The 24,250-nt window shown below is 43.5% G+C and overlaps 1 protein-coding gene across 1 annotated transcript; it reads left to right on the top strand.

Annotated features, from left to right (window-relative positions):
• Window positions 1–1,318: 1,318 nt before the first annotated feature.
• On the top strand, window positions 1,319–23,606 carry TMEM179 (transmembrane protein 179). The gene is made up of 4 exons (XM_090034137.1): window positions 1,319–1,664; window positions 8,465–8,602; window positions 10,393–10,471; window positions 12,204–23,606. The coding sequence occupies exons 1-4, from the start codon at window positions 1,363–1,365 to the stop codon at window positions 12,381–12,383; spliced, it is 699 nt and encodes a 232-aa protein (XP_089890263.1). The 5' UTR covers window positions 1,319–1,362; the 3' UTR covers window positions 12,384–23,606.
• Window positions 23,607–24,250: the final 644 nt, after the last annotated feature.

The following is a 24,250-nucleotide window of genomic DNA, read 5'->3' as shown; positions in this document are numbered from 1 at the left end:
TGCAGTTCTTCACTCTTTCCCTTGTAGCTGGCTCCTTCCGCACTAAACAGCTCCAGACTTCAGCCCCTGTTGCCATAACAACACTGCAAACACCTGGATCCCACATCTGGATCCTGTCTGATGCATTCCAGTACCAAAGTTTTTCTAAAAACTCACTTGGGTACCTGAATCCTGCCTGATCCAGTTCCTTTTTGTATCTCCCCCCCATTTAGACAGAAGAAAAATGCTGTTGCTCCAATTACATTGCATTGAAAAGTATTCCTCTCTCCCCACCAAGCAGGTCCTATATAAGAGGAATGCAAAACCAGAAACAATGCTTAGCCCTGAGAATTTGAGTGCCAGCATGTCCCAGGGATTGGGTCGTTAGAGTATACCCAGAGCAGCTACATTTGGGACTGTATTGAGGTAGAGATGTAGTTAGCTGTGCTAGTCTCAAGTCACCTAGAAGGCAGGGTAGATTTGCACCTTATAGACTAACCGGAGTGTGTATGTATGTATATCTAGATCTAATTTCTGTCTGTTGACTAACCAAAGTGTGTAGATATATCTATATCTATCCCTACGTATCTAGTATGCCAGTCTATACTTAGACCTTATAGACTAATCAAAGTGTGTATATATAGAGATTGATTGATCTATCAGCCGAAGAGTGTATATGGCTAGAGAGATTGATCTATCTATCTATCTATCTATCTATCAGCCAAAGTGTGTATAAAGAGAGAGACTCTATAGACTAATTGAAGTGTGTATATATAGACAAAATCTATATCTATGCCATCTATATTTACACTTTATAGAGAAACTGAAGTGTGTATAGAGAGAGATCGACATCTGTCTGTCTACAGACTAAACAAAGTGCGTCTGTCTGTCTGTCTATCGGTCTGTCGAAGTGTGCATATGCAGAGATATATCTATGTCTGTCTGTCTAGAGACTAACCGAAGTGTGTCTAGATAGAGATCACCTATAACTATGTCTATCTATAGTTACGCTTTGTCGACGAACCGAAGTGCAGACAGGCCGAGCTCTGCCTGTCCGGCTGCAGCCCAGCCAGAACGCGTATCGAGCTAGGTCCGTGCCCGTGCCCGTGCCCGTGTCGGTGTCGGTGCCTGTCCGCCTACACGCACAGCTCGCAGAGCGACCAGCCGCGGTGCCTGTGCCTGTGCCTGTGCCTGTGTCTGCCTCGCGGGGGGGGGGGGGCAGCCGCAGCCGCGCGCCCGGCGGGGTCGGCGCTCCCGGCGCGGGCGCGGGCGCGGGCGGGGCGGCTCGCAGTGCGCAGCCTCTGCCCCCCTCCCCTCCGCGCCCGCCCGCCCGCCCGCGGCAGCAGCCGCAGCCCCGCGCCCCGCCGGCCCGGGCCGCGCATCATGGCGCTGAGCAATTTCCTCTTCGCGCAGTGCGTCTGCTACTTCCTGGCCTTCCTCTTCAGCTTCATCGTGGTGGTGCCGCTGGCCGAGAACGGCAACGACTTCCACGGCCGCTGCCTGCTCTTCACCGAGGGCATGTGGCTCAGCGCCAACCTGACGGTGGAGCGGCAGCGCTTCACGGTGCAGGAGTGGGGGCCCGACTCCGCCTGCCGCTTCGGCGTCTTCACCGGGCTGCTCTCGCTGGTGCTGGCGGCCGCGCAGGCCTGGCGCACCCTCTTCTTCCTCTGCAAGGGCCACGAGGAGTGAGTACCGCCCGGGCCCGGGGGCAGCGCGGCTCAGGGGTGCCCCGGGGCGCGGGGGCCTCTTCTCCGGGGGCCGCAGGCTCCTTCGGGCGCTCTGCTCCGCGCCCCCCTCCCCGCTTGTGCCCCGGCGCTTAGTTGCCATCCTTGCCTGGAGCCTGCCTGCCTGGGGGAGGCTGCGAGGTTACGTGGCGAGCCCGCACCCCGAAGGATGACAGCTAGGCCTGTTCTTCTCCAGCTGACCTTAGGCCAGAAGCTGTCCGCATAGGTCAGGGGTCAGGCTGCTTTATCCACTTCGCTCCCTTCACAAGGGCCATTTGTAGTGATTATTCCCCTCTATTTGGCACTGAAGGCCATTTTGGGCCCCCCACTCCAGAAGGGTTGGGGACACGTTGCGAAGAGTCCAGCGGCAAAAAGGGTTCGAGGGCCGGGGGCAGGAGAGGCTGAGGGAACTGGGCTTGTTTTGTCTGGAGAAGAGGTGCCTGAGCGGGGATTCAATGGGAGCCTTCAGCTGGTCACCAGGAGGATGGAGCCAGGCTGTCTCATGTAGAGTCTAGATGATGGTTTGCATGGGATGGTTTCTCTAGGGATGATCCTGCCTCAGGCAGGGGGTTGCACTAGATCAGCATTTCTCAACCAGTGGGCCACGACCCAAAAGTGGGCCACAGGAATATATGAAAGGGTTGCGAACAAACTTTAAAAATGGTCAGCTTTAAAAATGGATTCTTCTCTAAAGGAGAAACGTGGGAAACTGTGGGTTTTCCTTTGCAGGCTGGCAGAGCTCCAGTCTGCAAAGGGCTGCTTGGGGCCCCCCATGCCGCACACCCCACCTCACACGCTGGGGGGCTGGGGGCTGGGGGTGGGGGGCAGCAGGTCGGGAGCGAGGGGCACTGGTTCAGCACTGGCCAGCAATGTTTACAAATGGGTCTTGGTACAAAAAAGGTGGAGAACCACCAGACTAGATGACCTCTGGAGGTCCCTTCCAGTCTCACTGCTCTGTGACTCTATCTGTGACTTTTCTAACGGGTGGTGGGTAACAGGACAAGGAGCAAAGGTCTCAAGCTGCAGCCCGGGATGTTGAGGTTAGAGATGAGGAAAAACACTCTCACTAAGAGGGCAGGGAAGCCCTGGAACAGGCTGCCCAGAGACATGGTGGAGCCTCCATCCTTAGCGGCTCAAGACCTGGGTAGGCGAAGCTGTGGCTGGACTGAGATGGTTGGAGACGGGCCTGCTTTGAGCAGGGGGTTGGGCGAGGTGGCCTCCTGAGGTCCCTTCCTACTCGCATTTTCTATGATTCTGTAACTGAAGCAAAGCAAATAGATCATCGTTGGAATGAGTTAAAAACTACCTGCAGGGCTGTGGCATAGGAGTTTCGTGCCCAGGAGCAGTGAACAGGCAGCAGCATGGCAGAACAAAGGCTAATTGCATGGGTGAAACATCAAGACCATTAAACAGAAGAGAGGGTCATCGACACGGTTGGAATGACGAGTTTAGAAGGGAGCCGGTAGACGATGAGAAGGGCCCTATCGAATTCATGGTGGAAGCGGGCTGTACTGCGGATCCTTTAATCTTGCAGGTTCCCTCGCAACTGCCCCCACCACTGATTGATGGAGGGCCGCGCTTGCAGCTTGCTCCTGATCGGCTGGGAAGCAAAAACCACAGTTTTAAACCTGGCACCTTGTTTGCCTCCCCACTGCTGATTGGTTAAGGGGTCCCGGTGCCTCTGCTTCTTGCTGCTAACGAGAGGGGAGGCAAAAACGGTGCCATGTTTAAAACTGTGGTTTTCACTTTCCTGCCGATCAGGAGTGAGCTACAAATGGGGACCCTCCACCAATCAGTGGAGGAGGGTCGAGGGGGCTCACAGGGGAACCTGTAGGATTAAAGGAGCTGCAGTGCAGCCCACTTCCGCCGTGAATTTGAACCTTTGACCTTCACTCTCATCCCTGTTTTGTTCTTTAGTTGTCCCCCATAATGACTTGATGTGCATTTAGTAGCCCCCATATAATGGAGGGCTTTTAGTTTTACTTGGTGGGTGTTATCCCATGTTCCCAATGCACATCAAATAGGCCTGACTCCCAACCTGGTGTCCTGCTTACAAGGCCTCCCAGCTCTGCTAAGGCATGTTTTACACCTCCGTTATCACCCTACAGCTTGCTGCCAGTAAGGTCAGCACATTCCTGTAGTCAGCTACTGACTTGATCACTCTGAATTCTCACAGACTCTTTCAAGCTGTGCACTGAGTTGCTGCTAAGAAGACAGTGCTCGCTGCTAAACGCCATGTGAGCCAACAGAGCAGATCAAAAGATGGGGGGAAATGGGGAACATCCAAAAAACTGTCTTGAAGTATTACATGGTGGTAAACCTGTGGCCTCACTGTTAGGTCACTTACTATACCATTATCTAGGTGAGAGGCAGTCCTGGCCCCAGAGAACTTGCAGGCTAAGCAGACAAAACAATGGGATAACAAAGGCACAAAAAACCTGCAAACTTCAGCTGCTGCTTTGCCCTGCCCTGTCCCCAGCTGAGGCCTCCTTGCCTGGGGATGGCTCCAGGGATCCAACCGTCCCTTGCTGGATCCTGCCATGTGCAGTGGGTGGCAGGGTGAGACTCCTGATGGGGGTCAAGGCCTCTGGCCACAAGGTGGGCCCTTCCCCTAGTCTGGCTTTGTCCTCCCCTCCCTATGTATGGATCCAGGCAGGCATGGAGGACTTCCAAAGCTAGGTCTGCCAGCTACCCTGTGCCACTCTGGAAGGGGCCCTGCAGCTGGCTCATGGATGGGGAGAGGCTTTGCATCACCAGAGCAGCACAGAGAGCCGGGGAGGATCCTGCCTGTGGTCTGGGGGTGGTCTGAGAGTCCATATGTTAGACGAGCTGAGTTTCAGGGCACCTGTGTGCTCCCCTTCCTTGCCTCTGTCAGTAAATACCATGCAGTGCATGTGCATGAGAACCTCTGAATTCAAGACAATTGTTTATTGGGTCTTTACCATTTCTCCCCATTTTTGACCTACTTTCTTGGCTCATGTGGCAGTTAGCAGCAAGCCTGGGCTCTCAGCAGCCATGTGGTGCATAGCTTAGAAGTGTCGGTAATGATTCAGCAACCGAGTTGGTAGCTGACAACCAGCAGCATTCTGAGTTGACTGGCTCCAAAGTGTAGGGTGATTACAGATGTGCCAGAGATGCCTTATAACTGCTGAGAGACCTTTTCCTAGCTCACTAGTAACCTTTTGTGTCATCTCAAAACAAACCTTTTTGTGCAATTGTTTTCCTTCCCATTGTTTTGTCTGCTTAGCTTCTAAGTTCTTTGGGGGCAGGGACTGCCTCTAGATAATGGTATACTGCCCTGTACAGTGGGGCTCTGGGTTTGGTTGGGGCCCCAGAGCACTGTAATAATACTGTGGAAATAATAGCACTGAAGTTAATTTTCTATCTCCCAGGTATTTGCTGTCTAGCCCTCCTCAGTCTTATCTGATATTAAGCTGACCCTAGCAGATTTGCAGTAGAACAATGGAAAGTTGGCCCAGGATTGAAACACCCGATAATAAGGGTGCTTATGGCATGTGCGTCACAGATGCCACAAGCAGCCTCTGCATGTGGGGAGGGGAGAGGCAGCACAGTGGAAGATAGGGTAGGATGTGGAAAACAGAGCAGCAGATGAGGCAGGTAACACAGGGTGGGGAGCAGAAAGCAGAGCAGCAGATCTGGCAGAAATCACAGGGCAAGTAGTAGAAAGCAAAGCAACAGAGTGGTCAGGGGAAGGGGATCAGAGTGGCATGCCTAGTTGGTGACTTGCCCTGCTCCACTGTCCTATAAGATCAAACTGTAAGAGGAAAATTTTAATATGTTTTAGGGGGGGGGAAGTTTTTTTTTTTAAAAAAGGAATAAACTTTAAGTAGTTACAGAAATTTGGTTCAGTTTTTCAGTTCATTTTTTAAAATCACTTTAAAAAGTCTCTGAATGCTGAGTTTTGGACAAGGTATGCATGGTGTCTGGCCTGTTTTCAGATATGGGTATTTATTCTGGTTAGCTGGGCAGGTCTCTCTATTGAAAATTGTTTTTTTTATGTGTAGTTTAAGGCTTTCTTGTGTTCTCTCTGAACTAGTGCTCTTCATAGTCTATAAAATGTTCTATCAGGTAGAAGAAGAGCTAGAAGACTGCTATATGTGTGAAAACTGAGCTAAAGCATGTTGTCCTAATTAAATATGCTAGCCTGAAATCTTATGAGATTAAAACAGGACAATATTTAGCCTGTCTAATAAAACACAGGGAGAGAAAAGCTCCACCTTGCGCTCAGATCTAACACTGAAAATCTAACATACAAGAGTAGCAGCCCAAGTGAAATACTGCTGGCGTAACCTTGAGCAGATGCCCCTTCATTTTTCAAATATGCATGAATGACTGATCTTGAAAATGGTCCTTCGTTTTTGGAGAGGTTGGGAATCTTGGACTTTTTGGGCATCATAAATGATGACCATGTTTCCTCATTGGAGGTAGTTCAGGAAGGAGTAATTCCCTTGCATTCTCTGAGGTTGATAGATCCTTTGCCATTGACTTTGTTGGAACAGGATCATGACACATTGAAAACATACGAGGATATTCAACTTGCTGAATAATTTAGGAGGCATCCATTGACAGTCAGGGGCCTGGAGCTACAAAAATGACTATAAACAGAGAATTGGGTGAAGACAGAAAGGAGACTATTACCTAGGTCAGTGAAAGGATTGTCTGGATAGGGGGGCTGTGCACATGCCTATCTTGTGTCAAGGGTACCTGATTTGTTTGAGGGTGAGGTGGGAAAACCTGAAGCAAGTAAGCTTTCTAGTTGGTCAGAGTTGCTTGGCTATCTGCACAGCACAGCATTGTGCCATGTAGCCATTCCTGGGGATGCACACATGGTAAGAATTACAGCCTTTGCTAGCTAGCTGTCAAACTGTATAGTGATTGGCCTTACAAAACCATTCCTGTTCTGGTGATATTATTATCTCCAGTGGTACTTCACATTTTTATATAGGGGATATCTCTGAAGACTTTACTACTTTTCAAGCCAGAATTCAGTAGTAAAACATGCCTACTCTATCCAGTTTTAGAGGCTATAACAAACACCATGAAAATAGATACGAGTCAGGGCAGGACATTACACACAGCTGTCATATGCTCATTCTGGCTCTCTCCACTAAGTGGATGAGCCTTTGCTTTCTACACTAGACCTAAACCAAAGTCTACTGAAGTCAATGGAAAGACTCCTGGTGATGTACCAATATCCTGTGGATTAGCTAGCTTCTTGCTTAGTCTTCTGCTGTGCATTTGAAAAGTCAACCATTTATCTCTCTATTTTTTATAACTGGCATATCATTTTTGATTTTGCAATTTCCTATATAGAAGCAATAGCACTGTACAACTTGTATGAGCTTAATTTTGGTTGTGGGCAAGGTGAAGTATGCACAAAATTAAAGGCCTGGGATACCTCACTCCCAAATCTAGGTCTGCCACAGGATCCTTGTGTAGGCTTCAGGCCAGTTACTGTGATTATTTTGCTCTTTCCTGAGTCCTTAGTTTAATATGGAAATAGATACGTTATTTTTTCTGCTTAACAGGATGTTCTCAGGATTAATTGGCTTGCATTTTAAAGATGAAAAGCACGCTGTTCATCTCAAGCATTCATCATTTGTATTTAATTTTCTCATTACCAAACAATAGCACATATAAGTCAACATGTTAGAGTTTGCTTCTATGGCATCAACGGCAAAACTCTCCTGATTTTTGGTAGAAGCAGGATCTGGCCCTAGGCATAAATGCCCCAAGCTACACAGCTCATTCCTCAACAACATGCCATGCTGAAATACTGCTCCTTGAAGACCCCAAACTGCTAGACAGCATGATGATCTCAGGTTAGACACTGTCCTTGATCCTCACATGGAAAGCAGGAAGAATATCCTTTGAGTTTTTTGATGAGAAACTGACTTCAGTGGGTGCCACATGGACTCCCACATGGGAGCAAGGGATGTATTTTCTGGGCCCGGTGCTGTGCAGGTGCAGTATAGACCAGGCCCAGGGCTCCCTATCTTTGCCACCACCCAGGGGAGCCCCATAAACATTGGTTCCAGGCTTGTTCCTGCTTTTTGCCCATCTTGTTCAGGCATTTTACATTAGCACCCTAGGCAGTCAGATGCAAAGCATATGCTTGATGCCTGCCCTGGGTTCGAAATGGCAGAGCAGAGCAGTGTCACAGGGGGTCAAATCCTCAGATGACATGATAGTTATCTCAATATTCATCTGATCCAGCCTTCCATGCATACTACATATATGGGCAGAGCCTTGTCCTCTGAAGCCAGCAATGTTTAGTTGATTAAAATAATTATAGTTATCAGTAGTATTTTGCTTTATTTTTAGTTTTCTTATCATAGGCAATTTTTGTCCCAATTATCATTTTAGTCATGAAATAATTTTAGTTCCACTTACTACATAATTTGAGCTAATGACATTTATTTTAACAATGGTGATTTTCATCATTAGAGCTGATATAAGCTATGCTGTATGAGAGCAAGTACACAGCTCCGTATTTACGATTTAGAGTCGTATCTTCTTATGTTAAAAAAATAAGCAGAAGAGCCTAAGAGGTAAGGAAAATGAGAAGCAACCTCATAACCCTTAGTTTGTCAATTGTATGGGGTGCTTTTAATTAAATCAGACGTATTTCTAATGGACACTGGTATCTTACATATGTGCCCAGTGCATGCTACTTCGAGAGACTGCTGATGCTGTATTTCAGCTGTTTATGAGTTACATTTTTCTTCCTTTTATTGCAGCTCTTTCTTTTATGCTTTCCTGAATCTGCTGATCAGCGCCTTTGTGGTTTTTGTCATCTTTATTGCCAGCACTATAGTGAGTGTTGGATTTAACATGTGGTGTGATGCTATTACCGAAAAAGGAAGCATGCCAAATAGGTTAGTATTGAAGATTACATTTCCTTTTTCATATGTACCCAGATAAACAGAAGTATTACAAAATGTAGTTATTAAACGCATGGAGAGTAAGCAAGAAAAGGTTTTCATGACGTGAAGGTCATTTATGGTCTGGTTTCTAGACTGGGATCCAAACAGCAAATAAAACTTTCCTTTCTCCATGGGGAAACAAAATGATCAGTTATTTCTGTGATTGGACAACTAGGGAGTAGTCACATGTGAAAATTCAAGAATGCCAAATAGAGGTTAGTATGATTTCAAAAGGAAACATTCATGTTTGCTATTTAATGAGGGAGGGGGTGTGGTCCAGTGATCAGAGCTGGGGACTGGGAGTCAGGGCTCCTGAGTTCCTGTCCTAGGTCTGCAGCTGACCCACTGTATGCCTCCAGACAAGTTATTTATCCTTTCTGTACCTCCACGGACCCATCTGTAAAATGGGCATAAACATATTCTTTTCATAGTGGTGGTATTAAAATTTCCACCACCTGGAGACCTGTTTGAAGGTACAATATAAAGTGCAAAATACTGCTGATCAGCATTGTCATAAAATGTACAAGCTATTCAGTTAATAAAGCAATCTAATGTGTACCATCAATGGTTGGGTTCAGTATAGGAGGCAGAGGATAGTTTGAGATGACTTACAGTATCAAACAAATAACAATGAACTGGTAGGTGACATTTTATGTCATATGATATTGAATAACAGTACTACTGAAGCATACATTTATGTTTTGCATTGTCATATGTTGTAAAATGCCATAGTACAATGTTCTGTTTAGGGCGGCAACGATTTATCGAATTATTCGAATATTCGGTTAAAAATTCTATCTCGATTACAAAAAACGCCTAATCGAATATTCGGATAAGAATCCAAGATGGCCGACGCCACTGACCAGGACAGAGAAGAGGCTTCAGAAATCAACCAAGAGATAGAAAGACCATCTCAAAATCCTGGGATTTTTTTCACACCACCAGTAAAAGTCCAAGTTTATTTGTAAAATCAGTAGGCAGCCTCTCTCTTACCATCACAGTATCTTCTCCTTGTTGGAGCATCCGAAACAAACACCCACACAATCCTTTCTTCTGACGTTTTCCCTGATGATGTCAAAAGGTAATGGAGGCTCCTGTGCTTTGTTTTGGCTAGGGGTGAAAGGAACAGCTGGGGTAATGCCAAATGTGTGTTGGGGAGGGGATAGGGGGAGAGAAAGGGGTGGGTGTTGGAAGAGGAGGGTTTCAAACATATTAATGACATTATATTATAACTATTACATTTTTCAGAAGACCACTGCTCACTTAGGGTTAAATGTAGATTTTCCCTACTCTTCAAAAAAAAAAAAAGAGAAAAGAAAACAAACCCCAAACTATTCAATGCTTATTTTACCTTAATTTTAGAGGAAATTGGCAACCAACCCAAGTATTGCAATCATTGATTACTGTATATTACATTATGAATTTGAAACTTGCAGCCTTTATTCTGGTGTTTCGGTTCAGGATAAAGGAAGGTGATTAGAACTGACTTCACAGTTCGTTCTAGGAGTAGTCTTAAGATAAAAAAAATATCCTGTATTTATTTCAACGATAGCAGAGTAATTTCTTTAATGATGATGTCATATTCATGTGTTTTTATAGCGATGAGGTTTTGCTCTTAGAAGTCCACTGTGGCTAGGATAATGCTTAAATGTTTGGGTTTTTTTTTCATCCTATGCTTAGTCTGATCGTTCGGACTCTCTGAAATAATTTTCTTTTCTTCCCCTAATGCCTGCCTCTGGTAGCTGTGAAGAATTACAGGATATTGATCTCGAACTGAATTTAGAAAACTCTGCCTTCTATGACCAGTTTGCTATTGCACAGGTAGGTCAGAATGGGATCCCACAACATTCCAGTTAATTTGCTATTTGTGCATCTGGCTAGGGCCATAGGAGCTGATTGAATTGATCCATTGAAACTGATGAGAATTATCCATAGATGTCAGTGAGTGCTGGACCAGGAGCAATGTGTCACATTATTTTTACATTAAAAATAGTTATGGATGTTGAATTTACATCTGCTGCTGATATTGTTACTTGTTACTTCATGTTTCAGTGCCACCAGATGTTGTGGAAGCTGCCAGGTTAGCCAGATTCAAAAAGGGGTTGGACAAATTCTTGGAGGAAAGTGGTAGTGACTGAACATGGGTGCGAGGGGCACAGCCTCTGACTCAGAACTTCCTAGACTTTAGGGCTAGGAACAGAAATGACACTTAAACTGGTGCAAGTGATTGGAAACCGGTTCAAATTTGTAACCCAACAGAAATTCAGGGCACATAAACTGCTTTCAAAATGGCTGAAACCAGTTTAAGATCAACCTGGATGGACGTAGTATCAGACTTACTGTTCTAGGTTAAATTGGTTTATTGAACTTCTCTCCCAGACCCCCTCCAGTTTCAAGTTAACTCAGTTCCCCCAGCATCCCAGGATGCTTTGCACTTCCCCTTAAACCCTCTGTTACAGAGTGGGTGGACTAGCCCTGGCCCAAGCTGGCTGCTCTAGCATTCCTGGGCTTCTAGCCCAAGTCACTGCAGGCATGTGGCTGTGTTTCCAGAGTCAAAAGTGAACGTCTGGTTACTTGCTTAGCATTTCAATCTACACAGCTTAGAGTAGACTCTAACCTATGAAGACTGAGTCAATTCAGCTTCAGGATTTTTGATTGTCTTTACTTATCCAAATGCAGGGGGGTTGCAAGTGAGAGAGGAACAGTGGGAGGGAAAAAACAACCCTGTTCATACCCAGCTCACTTTCCCTTGCAGCATCCACTCTCTGCCACTGTGTGACATAGGAGACAGGGCCAGATGGACCAATGGCCTGACCCAGAAAATGGCAATTCTTGTGTTCTTATAGGATCTATCCCGCATAAAATCAAGTACCCCCCTTATCCAGCAGAACTGGTCTATGAGCAGTTTCTGATCACTTAAACTAGGTTATGTGTAATGTCTGTCCCTAACCCTGGAGTGAATTGCTTTTACTTTCTAGAATGGAAAGTTTTTTAATTCACAAAAACTTTAGTGAGACTGGAAGACAGTTTCTTTTCCAGCTTTACACAGGCTGTTTTACAAATTCCTACCATCCCCTTAAGTAGATAGTCACTAGAACAAACTTCAAATCACAGACTATTGCCACCTCTACAGTAAGATAGAGTTCAACGTGCTTTTAATAGCACATATCACAGTTTTGCTTAGACACACACCTGTCATGTTCATGTAGTTCCTTCATTTATGATTTTTTCTCTGAGAGAGGAGGATTCATAGATTCACAGATTCATTGATTGTAAGAGGCTGGAAGGGACCACACAAGATCATTGGGTCCAGCCCCCCTGCACTAGGGATAGAAAGTTAATGCTGTGATTTCTAGTGTATTCTGTTCTTTTTGATTTTGAATAAGAGGTCACAAACCTAAAAACGTTGAGAAACACTGGGCTGATTCTCTTCATTTGGTATGAATTGGCCTAGCTCCATTGGAAGTTGTCCATCGGAGGACCTGGCCCTTCACTGTGGGTTGGCTTTATCTTTATAAAACATATTAATCTCTCCCTCATCTCTTCTGTCTAGTTTGGTTTCTGGGCTGCTTGGCTGACTTGGCTGGGGATTACCATCCTGGCCTTCTTGAAGGTTTATCATAACTACAGACAGGAGGACCTTCTAGATAGCCTGATCCACGAGAAGGAGCTGTTGCTAGGAAGATCCTCTTCACGAACCTCTTTGCAGGATGAGAAAAGTGGCATGATCTAACATGTTCAGTGCAGGTTGTAAATTTTTCTAATTCAGCAGTGCAAGTTAAAGTCAAGTAAGCAAATTGAATGTGTGAGATCATTGCCTTTCTGAACAGAAATTTAATCTGGAATTGCACAGTCCTTTACTAAGAAATCATTGAAAGACCTATTTCTGTTGAGATATAGACAATGAACTGTATGCTGTGCCATTGATTGACTTACTTTGTTGTGTGTATTGGAATCAGTTGCTATTGGAGATCTAACATGCTTTCCTTGCCGGTTGTGAGAAGGGAATTGTACTAGCAAAATCATGTGGGGCCAACCTTTTTGGCAGGTGTGCCACAAATTAGCCCTGTGCCCTCCCCGAGTGCCATTCTAGTCCCCTTCCCTTACCCATTTAGCTGCTCTGTTTTCTGTTTCCTGCCCTGTATTTCCTGCCCACCTCGCTACTCTACTTTCTGCCCTACCTGCCATTGTGCTACTTGTCACCTCCCTGATCTGTGTACTACATGCAGAGGTTTCCTGTGCCACACGTGGCATGCATGGTGCAAGTTGGCCACTCCTGTTCTAGATTTCCTCTTCAGTGTTGTCTGTACCATGGTTTTAACAGAATTTTAGCTAGGATTGCTCTGATCCAAGTCCAGAGAGGACCTTTGTTACCTCATTTGCTGAATATGGACACAAGGCTGATGGTTTTGCATTCCTGCTCATTGGATTTGGTTTAGAACATGCGGAGTGGGGTTCTTAGGTAGGTTCTTCATATTTGCTGGTTATGATGAACTGCATAAAACATTTGCTACAGTGTCTTAAAAATACTATCTTATGGAAAGATTGTAGAAAATAGTTATGCTCATGTTTTATCCTAGACTTTGGCATGGCTAACATTTATCGGTGCTTTGTAAAATGTATTATTGGCAGTAGCTAAAGCTTGCATAGTAAGAAGATTATCTTAATATACAATATTAATGCTTGCTCATTTCACATGATCCCTGAGACTATATTCTATTCAACCTGAGTATTAGAGTTTCTTCTGCTATTTATCTTCTGTAAGGTATGCACAATTGTTATAAGTAGCTGCATATTAGAGGTATGTATATATCTATCAGCACAGTGAACAGTAAACACAGCTTGGTAATTATATAGGTGGCCCATTTGTCAGTTGGGCTCTTCTTTCTAACTTGAGCTGAGAATTGTAGGGCTCCTTATTTCTACCCTCAAAAGGGAGAAAAAACATTAAAAATAAAACCTACTTAGCGAATGTCATGAAGTTAATTTTACTTGGAAGGTACCCAGGTGACAGGGTGACATTGGGAGGTGAGATGATAGGGTGATAGGCAAGAAAACCCAAAGCTAGATCAAGCAGTTAAGAATACTGATACATTGGATGGGTCCAGAATTTTCATGCCTCAGAATGAGTGCCTTGCTAATATACAGGTAATAATTATCAGGCACAATATGAATCTGTAGCCCAGTTCACTAGAGGGCTTCGGCAAACACTTACCTTTATGCATGGGAATAGTCCCACTGATTTTTTGTTGGACTGCTCAGTGCTTAAGTTAAGCACTGGTCTAAATGCTCTGCTAGATCAGAGCCTGAAAACGTTGTAGCCATCCAGAGTATATAGTTTTGTTGAATACATCTTGCTGAGTTTCCAAGAATCCAAGAGCCAAATTGTTCCCAGGCAATGGAGAAACCTATTTTGGGTGATGTGGAACTACATTCATTTTGCATTTGGAGGAATGGTCTTTGGGAAATTGCAAATTTCAGAATTCCAAGTGGTTCCCAGAGTCCAGGCCCATCTACACAGAGAAACAGTTCCTTTGCTTTGATTCTTTCCAGAATTGAGCACAGTTCCCATAGAGCTGTAGTATCATGGTGTTCTGTAGCTCCAACTTCACATCAGGGGAGGGTTTCAAGAAGATGAAGGTGGAGACCAAATATATTAATGCCAGATCGAGGCTTGAAGTGAAAGGGTCATCCATCAAGTTCCTTCAGCACATATCTCATTTTATGAATGTGATAATACTGCTGATTTCCTCAGCCCTACTCGTATGTCCAAAGTAAGGGTCATTCTTTAGCAACTTGCTGGATGGAGCCAGAATTAATATTTTTCCTATGGAGCTTGGGGAACAGTGACACCACAAGCAGCAGGAGTCTCCCCGACATCTCCCCTCCAAGGCACCAGACTGTCATGCTGGAAGTGTTTCTGAGGGGTCTGAGAGGAGAAATGTTGCTGTGTTGTTGAGATTGTCCTCTGTGGCTCCACCCTGTCCGTGTCCTGCAGTTGCAGGGCCCATTCACTCCAGTCTATTCCCGAAAGAAGATTGCAATATTTGATTCATAATTTATAGGAAGCTTAATGTTTGATGATGGAGTAAGCCTAGGATTTTCAAAACAGCATGAGAGAGGTGGGATCCCAAATCTTACTGAAATTTGGTAAGGCCCCTTAGGTTTCTCTGAAAATCTCAGCCTTAATCTCTGTAATACAAACAGGTGAGTCAACTCCCCTGTTTATCTAAGCCAACTTGCTTTCAAAACTTTGTGATGGCTACTTAGGTTATGTATCCTGCTGTGGCAAACTGGCTGTGCCCAGCAGAAACATGCTTACACGCACTGTGCTGTTCTCTGTGGGTTGCCTCCTAAACTGTGAGCCTCAGCGCTGCATCCAGGCTAACGAGCAATGCTGAATGAGGCAGTTAGCGCACCTGCCAGCTAATTAGTGGGCCTGCTGTGCTAGGTATTCTGGGTTACACTGCTTCTGATATTGGAGGCATCCCACCCACAGCGTTGTGTGTGTTATGGTATCCCTGCAGCTCACAGGCATTTTACTGTGCAGAGAAAGCCCTTATGAGCCTTGTCAGACTCTGTGCTGTAAGCAGAACAAATGTTAATCAGCTTAGTGCTGTTCAGCTTAGTGGAGCAGTCATGTGGTAAGGCAAAAAACCTGCTTTAAACTGCCCCTCACCTGCACAGCTGTGACTTGCCACTAGAGGCTTGGTGAGCAGAGGCAGGACCTAGGAGCTGTGGGGAGGACAGTCTTGCTGCTCCTGCTGGGCAGAGCAAGTGCTGCAGCCCTGGAGTGCCTGGCAGCCACGGTGCCTCGCTGTCCCCAGGCTGGCTCTGCTCCCAGCTCTAGTGAGCCAGGCTGCGGGGAGGGAGGGGAGAAGAGCACTGCCTCCCCACTGCTGCTCATACCAGCTCTCCTTCTGGTGTGGGTAGACCAAATCAGTTCAAGAAGAGGTGGGGGGTGGGAGGGAGGACTGTCTCCCCATTGCTACTCACAGTGGTGGAGAGCAGAGCCAGTGTTAATAACAGTGGGGAGGTGTTGCACTGCCCCATGCTTGGACTGGCTCGGAGCTGGGTGCTTGGAGCTGGTCCAAGTGGTGGCAGGAGCCACCATGACCACCAGGTGCTCTGGGACTGTGGTGCTCGCTCCACCAGAGGTGCCTGGAGGTGAGGTGCTGTGCCCTGGCCTTCCCATATGCCCACTGGTTCCTGGGATGCTGGGGGACTTCAACTTGGGCAGAAAAGCTGTGGCTAGTCGCCACAAGTTAATGGAACAGTAGTAAAATTAGATTAAAAGGATTAAAGAGAATCCTGCCATGGAGTCACATAACATTAAGCCAAATAATGAGTGCTTTAAGCCACTTAAAAGGTGTTGACGTGAATCCAGTGCAGCGGGTCCAGCCAGAAGCTGCCTCAGGTTACCATGTAACAAGGCTCTATTGCTTGAGGGTATTATCCTCTCTTTCCATTGCCCTTGAGTTTCAACACGTGGCTCATTGAGCCAAATATTGAGTTTTAAGCTAGCTTGTCAAGAAATAAAGATGCTGAAGCTCTGCTCTGGACCCAGCAACAAATTCACTTCTACATTGTTCATTTCCCTTTCTTTGACCACCTTTACATAATGCTTCATACCAAGAAGACAGAGGGCAGAGTTTAGAAGCCATCAAATTAGACAAGCCAGTCTAAAGGAAGGGGAAGTTTTCATCCAGATTGTCACAAATAGTTTAGTTGTAACCTCTCTAGGACCCAGGGGGAGGGGGGCAAATAGTTTTTTCTTTGCACTTATGACTAATTGCAGCCAGTGAAAAAACTCCATGCCAGTTCATAATCTAAATCTGAAGTATCCAAGCCAAAATAGGTCTGCTCAGGTGAGGGCCAAGACTGTAAACATGTCCCTGTGTCAGAATGGCAATTTGATTTTTTGGGATTGGTATCACAGCATTCTACACTCTGTTTTTATTATATAAACTGCCGATCAGTATTGAGTGGACTTTGATAATAATGCCATATTATACACCAGATGTCTTTGATAATCCAGAGGCATATCTAATTTGCATTCTCCAAAACTATGCTGGAGAGCCCAGCTGTTAGCTAGGTTATACAGTAAATGTAACAGAAATAAAAATCTTCTTTTTTCCTTTTTGGAGTGTGATAAGGGGTTTTTGCCATTGCTTCCCTAGATTTCTACTGTTACTGCCCATAAGAGATACCAGAAGTGTGTATATACTAGAATAAACTAGTTAAGAATGCGGATTGCTTTTATATTGATGATATAGTCATTATAGTTAAAATCAAACTCAAGGGCCACAAGTTGGCCTATGTAAAATGGTTGATAGTAGCATGATAGAGTTTATATGAAACTTTATTTATGAAAATGCAAATAGTCACTATTCTGTTGCATCCCTCTACAATAGCAACAGTGTATTGATGCACAAGAAATCTACCAAATCATACATTCCAGATGCTGTAGCTTTCACCCTTGCCCTTTTCCGCTTCACTCTTTGGCACTATTGATTTTTCTGTGTTGAGAAATCATGGCTAGAAAAATCTGACCTAGCTCAAAAATAGCAAAAATATTGTAGTTTCCTTAAAAGAGAACAAAGGGAAAATAATTTGGAACAGTGCACTTTTAAAAGAGCATCAAGGCTTGTGAATTCTTATCCCTTAAATATCCAAAGAACCAGCTGTGTTTGGCTTGTGGATTTCCCCTGGCATCACAGGCATGCTTTGGACATTGAGGGGTGCATCATGATTTTGAGGATGCTACAAATTAATTCCTTAGAGAAATATGTAAGTAACAAATGGGGAAGGCTTATCTTAGCATGCCTTTATGAAGCTGTTTAGTATCAGAGATGTTGTTTATACATATGTATCATATACATACACGTATATACATATAAATGTGTGCCGTGCAAAATGGACTGTTAGGTCAATGCCCATGGTTATAATATGAGATGGGTGTAAAATATCATTAAATTGCATGTCATATTAGTTGTTGGGTAGCCTTAATTTTCTGTGCTTTTTTCTCACTTGATATCTCTATGTGTTATTCCCACAGCTTCAGTGATAAGAACAGTTGTCTGTCTTGACTTGTACAGGGATTTTATGATTTATAAAAGACAGTAATATATAGTTAAAGGGAATTACAAGAAGAAGACACGTTACTTTGTTTTGTTGTATTACATCTGTTTTAGGTCGAAACACAAGAATCCTACATTCCTTTTGAACAAAGTTCCTAATGTAATGTAGAGTCAGTTGATCTAGGGACATAGGCAGATAAGGTTCTTTGGGTAAATCTGATATCCTTTATTAGATGAACTAAAATAGTTGGTCTAATAAAAGATATCAGATTTCCCCAGGACCCTTATCTATCTAATGTAATATAAATGTATTTTGACTCCTAGCTGTCTATTGACCTTTTGATGTAGCTAAGTAACTAATGCTAATACAAAATGGAGACACACTGGAGTCAGCTAGTTCAAATGATTTCTTAAAAGCCTAACCCTTCAATTGCCAAAAATCACTAGAACTGTCTAGCGCAAATCGTGAGATTTCAGCTCAAAACAAGTGGCAGGTTTTTGTAAATAATAGTAAATCAGTTGTAGAGAAAAAATAATGTAAGTTATTGAAGAAAGATTTATTTTGAATATGATTGCAGATTGGTAACAATCGAGAGGGGAGAGCCCATTGGAACACTTATTCATGTTAGCTGATCTGATGACAGAATCTCAAGCCAGATCTTTTCTGATGTAAACTGTTGTAGATTCATTCAAGTCTGCAGACTTATGCTGATTTACATCACCTGAGATACTGGCCCTTTCTGTTTAAAGTTATACTGAATCCATTTGAATACAGGGTCACTTTGTTTGTCACATGCCCTTCACAGTCATATGATTAGATGTTTGGTTGCAAGGTCAGGGGCTCTGCTGCTAATTAACTTAAATTGATGACTAATCTGGACAGTCTCTAAAGACTAATTATGTGGAGCTTTGGCCATCAAGACCTTTTTGAATGTACTTGTTTTCTTCCTGTGGAGATGGCTCATTTATAGCATATTCCAAAACCTGCTGAAGTCAAGCAAAGGTTTTCCACCACCTTCCGTGGGCTTTGAGTCGGGGCCTGATCCTGTATTTTTGTGCACTTGAAGTCCCGTTGATTTAAGTAGGGAAAATAGGGCGCGCAAAGAATCCAGGTCTAGACTTCCAGGTATATGGAGCCTGTACTGAATTTCAGCTCTCAGAAATTCTGGCAGCTTCACACTCCCTTAGTTTACACATTTCCCAGTGTGGCTGCTAGCAGTTAGCCTCTGCTGATTTTTGGGATGCAAGAAATTAATAACTAACTGCCACCATGCTAAAAATTGATTTTCTGCATCATCTTTAAACCCATATGTCCACATAGCTGTTTTCTGAAAAGTACAATATAAAAGGAGAGACCTCAAAACCAGAGTGATCTGCCATCTATGCAGTGCAAACCAGGGAATGCAGATCCTGTACTCTGTGGTGAATCTGGTGCATAAGCAAATGCATTGTTTATAATTTACCTCCTCCCGTGCCAACATCCCAACTCCCTATATAAATGTTACTGCTGCCTGACTGGGGTCTCCTGCGTCTTGATAGCAGCAAGAGTTTGGCTGATCATACAGAGTGGTCAAAATGATGTTCTTTTATGAAGGTTTGTCTTGGGATTTTGGTGAACTTTTGTTTCTTCTTCCTAGTCAAAGCCCTGCGTGCAAATACTGTTGCATTCCTGGGAAAGTTCATAGCTGGATCTTGAGAGTAAATCTGCATCTAGGACCAATCCATAACCTTTGCTGATGCAAATGCTCAGTTTGCACTAATTAGCATGTTTGCTTTTCAAGGAAAGGCTCTGGAGACTGCTTTAGTTGTAACCTCTCTAGGACCCAGGGGGAGGGGGGCAAATAGTGCCCTTTTCATACATGTGCTCTGGCCAAGAAGACCAGCTTAAAGACATCCGGTTTTTACTCTTGCAGGCAGTGAGAAAATGCTCCTGTAGCTAACCAACTTAGGACTCTGGTATTAAAATTATTTCTGTCCATGATTGCCTACATTTCTTTCCTATTCTTTCTTTGCTAGAAAGAAAGAGCCTTTCCTGCATTGTCTTTTAGTCTTGACAGACATGGGTTTGGGTATATCTCAAACATTTGCATTTTTCTTAAAGTGACCAGACCATAATCAATTGCTGCTCTTCCTAACACTGCGTGTTTCTAGCCGAGAAGGATCAGGCAGCTTTTTAACTCTTTCAGAAACCTTTGTCATGGTGTCTGAGATGTTAAACAACATATCTACATAATTTATTATCACAGAATTCTGTTAAGTGAAGCTTTTAGTTGTATTTGTTAAGGAAAAGGATGTAAGTGTATAGACGGATCCATGTGAATGTATGTACACTGATTTCTATACTTTTCTACCTCTCATAGTTGTCTAAAGCAACTTGGGTTTTCCATTATTGAAAGCACCTAAGTGACTTAGAAGCCTAGGTCCCATTTTCAAAGGTAGCTTGAGTTTCAAAGATGGCAAATTGAGTTTGTTGGTCTAGTTTTTGAACAGGAAGGGTAAAAACGCACCTTTGTTTTGGCCCAAGCCAAATTTAAAAGTTTTGAGTGTTTCTTTGAAAATGAAAGAACATAATGTTTTATTCACCTGAACCATGGGTAGAACAATGACCCAGGATGTTGGAGACTTAGTTCCAGTGCCTTCCCTGGTATGGGGGGATTCGGACCATATCCATGACCGACCAGGAAATTGCCCTAACCACCTGGCTATAGAGGATCTGGAAGCTGGTTCCTCTTCTGTCCCTTTTGTTGAAGCTGTTAGACAGTGTAAAGCACCATTTTTTTTCTCACCTACCACATGCCCCCAAATAAAGCATGCCCTTTGGTTTTGAAAGGCAGAATGTAGGAAAAAAGACTTTTCTAGAGTCATGGCTTAGAACTGTCTTTTTCATGAAAGTGCTACTTGACGGCTACCAGGTTCATCCTGGGACAGCAAGCAAGAGGGATGGAGTGAAGTGTTAACCCTTTCGTAGCTGTGTTCAAATTGGCAGTCATTTTTGACTGCTTATTTGGCTGCTCAACCAACGAACTTGCTGATTTTGAGAGTGGCTGTGAAAGAGTTAACACTGGACTCCACCCCTCCTACTTTGTGCCCAATAGAGAAGCTGGAAGTCATCTTTCAGCACAGTGTCACCATACTTCTCTTCCTCCATGGTTCTATTTCAGTGAAGAACAATAGCCTTTCCACTTAAGTTGTGTGCCCCAATTTTGGAGGGCTGTTTTTTGGGGAAAGGCATGCCCAGAATGCTCTCTACTAAGAAGATAAGGGCAGTCTTCTCTGTGGTGCTAAATATGGGTTCATGAGCAGCGGAGGTAATTGAACTTAGGTCTCCTATGTCCTACATGAGTGCTCTAATCACTGGGATGTTGGGTTGCCCCCACAGCTGGCCCAGACCATCTAGCCCCCATTTTCCCCCTTTTTTTGGTCAGCTGAGGAAAGGATGTGGCAATTTGACTCACATTTATGAATAGTTTTTGGATAGCCAGAACTGTATTTTCTGAGCAAGGTTTATTTTTCATTAAATATTTTTGCTTACCTCTGCTTCTCTGACCCTTAGGCTCTTCTGAAAATTTTATCTCTGTCCTTGTTTCACTTTCGTACAAGTCCACTGAAGTCATGGGTAGAAAAATCTCATGCATAGGACGTACCACTGGCATTTCTTCAGTGTTATCAATTAAGTTAGGTTAGTGGACTATTAGACCCACAGATTTTTAAGGCAAAAGGAATCTCTCTGAATTGTCTGTCATGATCTCTTCTGTAATACCGTCCCTATAACTTCACCCAGTAATTCCTGCCATGGAAGAAATTATTTTTCCCTACTGTGTATATGAACATGAACAAGTCCAATAATTTGTGGTTGAAATGGGGTATATCTTTTACTAAGACATCAGGTCTTGATTTAAAGAGTCCAAGTGATGGCATATTAACCATGTCTCTAGTTAAGCTTTTACAGTGGTTTTAACCCTCACTGTTAAAAAGTGTTAAATGTTGACTTTGATGATTCATGATCAAATCCCCAAAGCCAAGAATCGCTTTTCTTGTTGTATCAAGATCATAATTTAACAAAATCCTTTTGCAAATGACTTCAAACAGCTCCTGCTGTGCAGTAGCCATGTAAAAATGACTTTAGTAGAGTTCACAACCACTGCAGAAGCATGGCATTGCAAAATCAACCCGTTTTAGGAGGATAGAAAATCCAGAAGGTTTGGGGTATCGATTCTGAAGGTACCTTGAGGATGTTAAGAAACAGTGAAGATTTGCCCCCAGCATGCTTTTACTGGTCTTACTCAAATAATGTATGAACCAAGCGAATGCTTTGTTTCCCAGCCCAAACCGTGCGCTATAGAAATCAATATATTGTGATCTACCGCACTGTGATAAAAGGTTTCTGCAGGCTTATTTAAAAAAACGATAGCACTGACATCTCCTTCCCCTGGCTCATTTCATCTTTAAAAACATTCCTGCGAACCTTACAGAGGGTTTTATTGACATTGAGCCGATTAAGCCTTATTTCTTGTATCTCTTTCTATTTGAGACAGGACCTGGTAAGGGGCAATAGAGAGTGCAGCATCCACTAAGTCAAAATAAAAACTAATAGCAAAGAAAATTGTTAGCCTGTTTCACATGAGGAATCTGAACATTCAGATTCAGATGAAGTTTCCAGTTCTCTGTAGATAAACCGGCATTCACTTCAGGCTTAGCTTTGTCCTTGTGGTCACTGCAGATCCAAATCCAATAGCTTTACATATCGAAGGGTGAATGAACCTTTTTGAAGAGTGCACTCATCTGCACATAGCTTTGATGATTCATTAGCAGGTATGCTGAGCGTGGACATAGTAAAACTCATGGAAATAGCACTTTTTTGAGTGAGCAAACTGAAACCTCTGTCACTGATAGTCTCTGAAAGCTGTGCCTTTAACTTTGGCAATTCAAAGTATACTAAGAAATAATGTCTGGCTGGCCCCTGAACATCATATAGCTGTTGATTTATGGAGTAAAACAGAGAGTTTTGCCAAATCACTGTAAATTTGCCATTATGAGCAGAACATTAACAAACTGATTGTAGACTTAAAGGATCAGTCTTTAGTGTGATACTGCCTGCAAAGATTTAAACTGTATTTTTATTGCTTATGTCTAATGCAGAGCCTGAATGAATTTGAGCCTCTTCTAAATATATTGTCTTGTGATTTATACAGTTGTGAGCTATGGCCTTTCTCTTGTATCAATTTAGAAAGAAAACCCCTTTGAAAATGTAGATTAACGTTATTTAATCGTGCTAAGGCTGTCCTGCTAAATTGATGATTTGAGACAAAATATTACCATTTTTATCTCTAAAAGCAAGAGTGGGTCAGATCCTTTGCTGGTGTTTATGGATTAGCTCCTCTTTTCTTGGGGCTATACCATTTTATACCAGCTGATGATATATCCCAAAAATTTTTAAATATTAGCATTCATGCTTTGTATTATCTGTTGTGATTTTTAATAACTGTTGATCTGGGAGAGAGATTGCATGCACTTCACAGAATCACCGAGTCTGAATAAGCTTTATTGTTGTTGTTTTATACAGTCTTGAAAGGAAGTCATTTTCTTACATGTGGAAGATCATGGTTACTATTGTTTTAATATAATGCTTTGTAAACAATTGGTAAAATGAATATAATAGGCCTGATTCTTCTCCCAGTAAAACCAGTGGCAAAACTGGCACTGGTTGTGAGGGGAGCAGGATTGGGCTCAGTATAAGTAAAATATTCTAGTATAATAGATATTGAATTAACATGTTTTCTATTGAATGCTTTATGCTGGAAAGTGCATTGGGCTTTTATGATTTAGTTCTATATACAAATAAATTCTTTGAAAAATCAATGTTGTTCATGCCTGCCTTTTGGAATTTAATTTTTATATAAAGTCCTCATTTTTAACTCCCCAAGTCCTTGAACTCAGTCGAGATATCCTAATATTTCTGTTTTTTCACTATTTGAATTCCCCGTCTACTTCAGAAGTGCTCCACTTTGTGTTTATTAGGAGCCTGCAGTGTTGAAAACATATTGGTCACTCATGCTGGCCAACCTGGTCTATACAGAGATTGTTGCTACTGCTGCATACTTTTTTGAGGCCTTTGCAAAACTCATGATCTGGTCTTCTACCTATATTCACTTCAGCTAAGAAGAATATTCACCTTAGGATCATTGCTGAGACAGATGCACCTTCCGAGCAGTTGAGGGCGAGGCTATGGTTGAAAAGAGCAACATCACATATACCCTGACACTACTGCTCCAGGATTCATCCACTGTCCCCAGCCAACCTGCGGTCCTTGTGTGCCAATTATTATTTGTGGGTCCTACAAATGTGCAAGCAAAGGAAAAACGTGCATTGCAATTTCGGCACACTGTGAAGCACTAAATAGGTACCCGATTCAGTAGGCCTAGGGTGTGAAGGAGGTCCAGGGTCTGAACCCTAGTGAGCTGATTTTGTGGTAGTCCCCGGAGAATCATCTAGTCACCTGATGCTAGCATCCCTCTTTCCA

Source organism: Crocodylus siamensis, chromosome 2 (genome assembly GCF_052110815.1).
Source record: "Crocodylus siamensis isolate JL-2025a chromosome 2, ASM5211081v1, whole genome shotgun sequence".
In the NCBI taxonomy this organism is placed as follows: domain Eukaryota; kingdom Metazoa; phylum Chordata; order Crocodylia; family Crocodylidae; genus Crocodylus; species Crocodylus siamensis.
Note: the sequence above shows the minus strand (reverse complement) of the source record. Positions and strands in the feature narration are given on the sequence as shown.